General features: G+C 36.6%; 1 protein-coding gene across 1 annotated transcript in view; it reads left to right on the top strand.

Moving 5' to 3' along the window:
- prmt3 (protein arginine methyltransferase 3) overlaps positions 1-7707 on the top strand; it is a 55781-nt gene that overhangs the window by 29115 nt on the left and 18959 nt on the right. Inside the window, exons 12-13 of the mRNA XM_016452300.1 lie at positions 1573-1760; positions 5687-5773. Of these exons, the coding sequence (XP_016307786.1) occupies positions 1573-1760; positions 5687-5773 (275 nt within the window). The remainder of the gene's footprint in view (positions 1-1572; positions 1761-5686; positions 5774-7707) is intronic.

Consider the following 7707-nt stretch of genomic DNA (forward strand, 5'->3'; position numbering starts at 1 on the left):
GTCATCCATAAAATGCATTGCTGTTCTGTTGTAAGTAATCTTAAAGATTCCTAAATGCATCTACTTTCGGAAGGACAAATAAAATGCTTTTGCTTTCGCCTAGAAACCCACAGCGTCTCCCTGACATTGCTGCATCAACACTAACTGCGGTTTGCGTGAACATTTGGGCGGCATTATGCAGATATTTCCACATAGTGAGGTAGATATGTGGGGGCGTGTTAGAACGAGCCGTTTTAATTTCTTATTAATATCAATGTTGAAATCAGTTATCTTGCATAATATTTTTGTAAAAAACATTTTTTCTGTTTTCTTTGATGAATAAAAAGGTCAAAAGAACGGCGTTTATTTTTAAATAGATTTTTTTTTGTAAATGCAAAAGTCTTTACTGGCAATCACTTGTTTTTCTCAAGCACAGACAGAATGTTAACACATACATACAGTATAAGTGTGACCACTGTACGTAGCTTGTTTAGACTTTCTCCTGGAACGTGAAATAAACGCACTGCAGCTTTGAGTTTGTGTCTGATTGCCAAACGTAACAGACATTAAGAACTGATGAATGCAGAGTTTTTACGATTATGACCATCAGCTGAATTTAGATTTTTTGCCAGAAGCATGTGGCTGGTAACCATTAACATCATCACACAGGGACATTTACGATTGCTGGAAACGACTGAAACATTGCTGAAAGAGACAGTCAAGGCTGTGGTTTACCATTTCATGATAGATGTGCTCATTATTGCACATTTGTGTAAAGGATGAGGTCTAATAAGCCCACACAGTGACCAGCCGTCTGTTATGCTTTAGCTATCAATTACATAAAACCACAATTTTTGTAAAAAGTAGTCATATTTTTCGTTTTTAGTCATGTTATTCTGCTTTACTTGAAATGGTCTTTGATTTGGTTGGATTTTCATCTGTGTATATTGAACACATTTACAGTTAAACTGTACTTGTTTGTAAAGTGTTTTGATTAGTGCATTAATCTTCCTTATGCCTTGTCATAATTGTGGTGCATTCAAACTGCTGTTTCCAAATAGTTTTGGAAGCTTTTTCTCCTTTCGCCGTCTTTGATTCGTGCCAGTGAGTTTGTTCAAACATTCAGAGTTGGTATATTTAATGACAACAAGTTAATATGCAGTCAAAGTTTACAAATGTAGGACATTTAATTGGAGTAATTTCGAGTTTAATGGACTTGAACCAGCATCCCTGGGAGCAGTATGGCCCAGATATGTCTAGATCATATGAGCAAACCACTGCACCAGAGATCTGAAAAGCTGCACATAAATCTTTTAATGGATGTGACATGGCTTAGTGGTTGAAGTTGTGGACCGGTAAGCCAAAGGTTGTGGGTTCAAACCCCAGAAGGTGCGATTCAGGAGCTCAATTCAGGATGGCTGTGGTAAAATATGTACTGCGAGCCACTTTGGACATGAAAGTGTCTGTTAAATGAAAAATGTTCTTGTCATGTGATGTATCGACTCATGAGGGCTTCGTTTGACTGTACATATATCAAATGTTAGCCCTGCAGTTTGTCTTTTACTCACTTTCATGTATCATCTTTCTTCTCAGTCTATCCAGACCGCTGCAATATCAGCCTTGCGGCAGTGGGCGACACTCAGAAACACTGTGACCGCATTGCATTCTGGGACGATGTGTATGGCTTCAAGATGAGGTGTATGAAGAAGGCTGTGATACCAGAGGCGGTCGTGGAGGTGTTGAAGCCTGGGACGGTCATTTCAGAGCCTGCAGTGATTAAGGTAAGGGGAGAAACCGTATTAGGGTCTTTCTAGAAAAGTCTAAAGGGAATTATCAGCGAAATGATTATCATAATTGTGGTGCATTCAAACTACTGTTTCCAAATAGTTTTGGAAGCTTTTCCTCCTTTCGCCGTCTTTGATTCGTGCCAGTGAGTTTGTTCAAACATTCAGAGCTGGTATATTTAATGACAACAAGTTAATATGCAGTCAAAGTTTACAAATGTAGGACATTTAATTGGAGTCATTTCGAGTTTAATGGACTCGAACCAGCATCCCTGGGAGCAGTATGGCCCAGATATGTCTAGATCATATGAGCAAACCACTGCACCAGAGATCTGAAAAGCTGCACATAAATCTTTTAATGGATGTGACATGGCTTAGTGGTTGAAGTTGTGGACCGGTAAGCCAAAGGTTGTGGGTTCAAACCCCAGAAGGTGCGATTCAGGAGCTCAATTCAGGATGGCTGTGGTAAAATATGTACTGCGAGCCACTTTGGACATGAAAGTGTCTGTTAAATGAAAAATGTTCTTGTCATGTGATGTATCGACTCATGAGGGCTTCGTTTGACTGTACATATATCAAATGTTAGCCCTGCAGTTTGTCTTTTACTCACTTTCATGTATCATCTTTCTTCTCAGTCTATCCAGACCGCTGCAATATCAGCCTTGCGGCAGTGGGCGACACTCAGAAACACTGTGACCGCATTGCATTCTGGGACGATGTGTATGGCTTCAAGATGAGGTGTATGAAGAAGGCTGTGATACCAGAGGCGGTCGTGGAGGTGTTGAAGCCTGGGACGGTCATTTCAGAGCCTGCAGTGATTAAGGTAAGGGGAGAAACCGTATTAGGGTCTTTCTAGAAAAGTCTAAAGGGAATTATCAGCGAAATGATTAGTTAAGTCTGAATGTCCCCTTGGGGATCAGCGAAGTGTGTCATCTATCAAGATTTAATAGTCTTCAGGTAAAACATACTATCTTTTGTGCTTGTGATGTTCCTCAAGTTGAATTGGATAAAACCGTGCTAAATGAACATTTAAATGTTCAAATATTCAGCATAATATTAATTTTAAATAATATCACAGCACAGATGGATTGGGCCACATACACTACTGTACAAAGGTTTGGGGTCGTGTTTTTTTTTTTGTTTTTAAAGAAATTAATACTTTTATTCACAAGGATGCATTAAATTGTGACATTAAAGACATTTATTATTTCTATTTGAAATAAATGCTGTTCTTTTGAACTTTCTATTCATCAAAGAATCTGGAATTATAATGTATCACAGTTTCCATAAAATATTAAGCCGGATCATTTTTTTCAACATTGATAATAATTAAATGTTTCTTGAGCACCAAATCAGCTTGCTAAAATGATTTCTGAAGGATCTTGCGACACTGAAGACTGGAGTAATGATGCTGAAAATTCAGCTTTGCTATCACAGGAATAAATAACATTTTAAAATATATTAAAATAGAAAACAGCTTTTTAAAATTGTAATATTATTTCACAATATTACTGTTTTTGCTGTATTTTTTATCAAATAAATGCAGCCTTGGTCAGCATAAGATACTTTTCAAAAACTGAGTAAGTTTTAAAAAAACTTACTGAGCCCAAACCTTTGAATGTAGTGGACCTCAATTCTAGGGTCAGCATAAGAGACTTATTTCAAAAACTGAGTAAGTTTTAAAAAAACTTACTGAGCCCAAACCTTTGAATGTAGTGGACCTCAATTCTAGATATTAAAATGATAGTTTACCCAAAAAATGAAAATTGTCATAATTTACTGATCCTTATGTTATTACGAACCTTTATAACTTTCAATAAAACACCAATAGAGAATTTTTAGAAAATGTCCAAGCTGATATTTTCCATACAACAAAAGTGGATACTGTGGCGCTTTCATTTTTGGGTGAACTATCCTTACACATTCAACTAATATTTTACTAATCCCCTCTTTTTAACTATATAATGGCTTCTGTCTTATTGGATTTGGTACAAATCATTAGATCACCTGAATCCCTAATTAATTGAGTCTGGGCTGGACAGAAAGCCAATTTCCTGTGTTGTGGCCTTGTTTTGAGACCGAGGGAGGAGGGGAAAGAACGTAGGTAGGATCAAGGCAGAAGATGAAGAGAAGGGAGTGACAGATCGTGAGCGAGAGAGAGAGACATGAGAGAGGAAGTAAAAGCTTCATAGAGACCGTCTGTGACAGAATGGCTGATTGATTATTCTAATCCTTGTTTAACGTTCTCTTTAGTAAACTTCATTACTTACCACCGCCATGGCCTTGGGTTCACTTACAAACACACATAATGTTGTGTTTATTAATTTTGCTTAATGGAGTTTTTCCTTAAACCTGCTTTAGTGTCATCCATCTTACAAAAGTTTTGTTTAAAAAAATATTTAAGTGAAAGATGCCACCAATGAATCTGAATACTCTGAAATGAACACTTATAAAGAGAGCTTCTGTATACTAGCATTGGGAAGTGTGATAAAACAGTAGATCCATATTTTGACTAGATTGAACACAAAGTGTAATATTTTTGTCTTATTTTTTCAATTTCCAGTATAGCTTTTCTTATTAGAAAAACTGACCAGTTTTTGACCAATACCCATATGTTCAACCATGGGAACTAAATTTCATTGTATTCCCTGACCTTGATCATAAAATGGTTCAAACTTAAGCAATAATGAAAATTCAATGCACAAATCAATCTTTTCCTGTCTGTGCAGAAACATTGCACATCTTTCTTCCATTATCTCACTGATCCACCCGAATAACGGCATTTAATGGTGGTCAGAGTTCTATTAAATGAACACACTCTAGCATGGAATTTTCTTACAACGTTTAATGGCACGTCTTCCACTTAAACTTGTCACATTCACTGCTTTATTTTATTTAAAGTTTTTTTTATCATATTATCATGCAGATATATGTAATTATCTTAAATGAAATTACTTAATAATTTTTTAATAATAATAAAAAAAAAAGAATGTCTAAAATTGTCTTGAACAGCTCTTGACATCCAGTTTTAACTGTCCAAGAAACCCTGAAAAATCTGTGTTTTGCTTGTTTGTTGTGTTCACATTCATTCGTTATAAGGAATAGTTCTCCCAAAAATGAAAATTTGCTCACCCTCAGGCCAGCCAAGACATAAATGATTTTGTTTCTTCATCAGAACAGATTTGGAGAAATTCAGCATTTCATCACTTGTTCACCAGTGGATCCTCTGCAGTGAATGGGTGCCGTCAGAATGAAAGTCCAAACAGCTGATAAAAACATCACAATAATCCACAAGTAATCCACACCACTCCAGTCCATGTTTGTAAGAAACAAATCCATCAAGATGTTTTTGCTTTCTCCAGTGAAAAGTCATATTGTCTAAATCAGGAGAGAAATATGAAGATCAAGCACTGTTTACAAGCGAAAACAGTCCAAAACAGTTCTAAACAAGTATGTTGGTGGATTTTGATGTAAGAGGACAAAGGGGATGGACATTTTCACTGGAGGAATTATTATTATAAATTTTAGAATGATGGATTTATTACAAACATGCAGCTTTTCACTTCACAGTGTTAATTGATGGACTGGAGTCGTGATCTGTTTGGACTCTCATTCTGATGGCACCCATTCACTGCAAAGGCTCAATTGGTGAGCAAGTGATGTAATGCTGCATTTCTCCAAATCTGTTCCGATGAAGAAACAAAATCATCTACATCTTCTTAGGATGGCCTGAGGGTGGGTATAATTTTCAGCAAATTTTCATTTTTGGGGGAACTGTTCCTTGAAGTTGAAACACTATAATACAAAAAGTTATTAACAACATAAGACAAAGTTGACTGTATGGTTTCTTTGTTATATAAAATGGAATGACATGGCCGTAATATTTTTATGAAACAAATATATTTTTTGTGACCCCTCTCTAGACTATTGACTGTGGCTCTGTGACTGTGTCTGAGCTAGAGTTCACTGTAGACTTCAGCTTGAAGATAACGGCCTGCACCTTCTGTACAGTGAGTAGATCCAACTTCTAACACACACACAAACCCATTTACCAACAAACTCGCAAACAAACCGTGATTATTGCACACACACTTACACACACTTCAATCTTCAGAGCTAATCAAGGTTGTCAGGTGTGAAGATTAATTAGGAGTGGGAAGATGGATTGGCCATTTGATTGTCTGGCATGGGTCAGGGAGCTCAGACATCAGTCTGGTTTGATGGACAGACAGGTTTTCTTACACGTGAATGTAATGACAGACAGTGAAAAAGTTTACTTTATTTCATGGCATAAGTTCAACCAAAGGTCTCCAAGTGTAAGATCAAATACAGTTAAAGAGCATTACAGGAATATTTTACTCAATCTCATGTCATTCTAGTACTGTTAAACAAAAAGGTTCATTTTGAAAAATAGTCATGCAGCTCTTGTCCCATCGAATAACTACCATTGTGGCCATGTTTGTCAAGCTCCAAAAAGGACATAAAGCTTCCATAAAAGTAGATTTGTATGACTTCTAACAAATGACAACAATAATCAGTTTCCACAAAAATATTAAGCAGCACAACTGTTTTCAACATTGATAATAATAAGAAATGTTTATTGAGCAGCAAATCAGCGTATTAAAATGATTTCTGAAGGATCATTTGACACTGAACACTGGAGTAATGATGCTGAAAATTCAGCTTTATCACAGGAATAAATTATATTTTAAAATATATTAACAGAGAAAACAGTTATTTTTAAATTATAATATATGTAATTAATATAATATTGATTGTAATATAATTGTAATGTTTCACAATAACTGTTTTGCTGTATTTTTTATCAAATAAATGCAGAGTCCAAGTCCTCTGAACCTGTACAATAGCGTTGTGTCAATAGTTACTGAAGTTCATCTTCATTGTAGAATACATTTGTCGATTCAACTTAATCGAGCTGGTGCAATGCAGTCATTTATGACACATGCAAGAACCAATGCCTTTAAAAGGGTCATTAGGACTATTTCTGTGGTGCTTTCTGGTTTTAGTGGATTTTGAACAACCTCTGTTGAATGAAGCAGAGCAGCATGAACATTCTTGAGAGTTTCTTCTTTTGTGCTTCGTTGAAAAGTAACATCATACAGGTTTAGTACAACATGAGGGTGACTAAATTCATTTCTGCGTGAACTATTCCTTTTGAGACAATATGGTCCTTGTTCCTAGCTATATTGTTTGCAAGGTCACCATTCGTGCCGGGTGTATTTTCTGGCTAGAGAGAGTATGTGTGTGTATTTGTCAGTGAAAGAGAGAGACTTGGTGAGAGACGGACCAAAAAAAGCAACTGAAATTTCAAATGCAATTTTTCTTTTGTCCAAGCATTATTGTTCCTGCTTCTTTGTTATAGCTTTTATAGATTAATCAATACTGTATTATTATCTCCCTTCCCCTCTCCGAGTTACTCTGAATTTAATGGAGTTTGTAAACATCATCTAATTTTTCTGCTGCTGTCCAGTAATGGAAAAGCACATCCCAATTTCCTCCCTGTTTAAAAACTTATATTTTTAGATATTAGGCAGGTACAAGCAATTTGCAGATTTTAAATATCCTTGAATTTAATGAGGAAAATTCCGTTTATAGTCATAGATGGGATTCAGCACCCTATTTTGCACTGCTTTGTCATGTAATTATGGAGGCACCCCAAAAATGAAGGGAAAATGCTGTCGTCCCCATGATTGAGTGCATGGACTTATTCTCCTGCCGACAGTCCATTCATCACATCAGGCTGCCTAACCTTGCATTAAATGAACAGCGCTACCCTGCGCTCTCGTGCTCGGCCGGCAGAAGACAAATAACGCTCGCTCTTACAGTTGCACTGGTCCTCGGCTCACGTTGTCCACAGGGACGAAAGTCTCTCCTCTCTCTCTCTCTCTCTCTCTCTCTCTCTCTCTCTCTCTTTCTGTCTCTC

This window comes from Sinocyclocheilus anshuiensis, unplaced genomic scaffold, assembly GCF_001515605.1.
Source record: "Sinocyclocheilus anshuiensis isolate Anshui unplaced genomic scaffold, SAMN03320099.WGS_v1.1 scaffold579, whole genome shotgun sequence".
Taxonomy (NCBI): Eukaryota; Metazoa; Chordata; class Actinopteri; order Cypriniformes; family Cyprinidae; genus Sinocyclocheilus; species Sinocyclocheilus anshuiensis.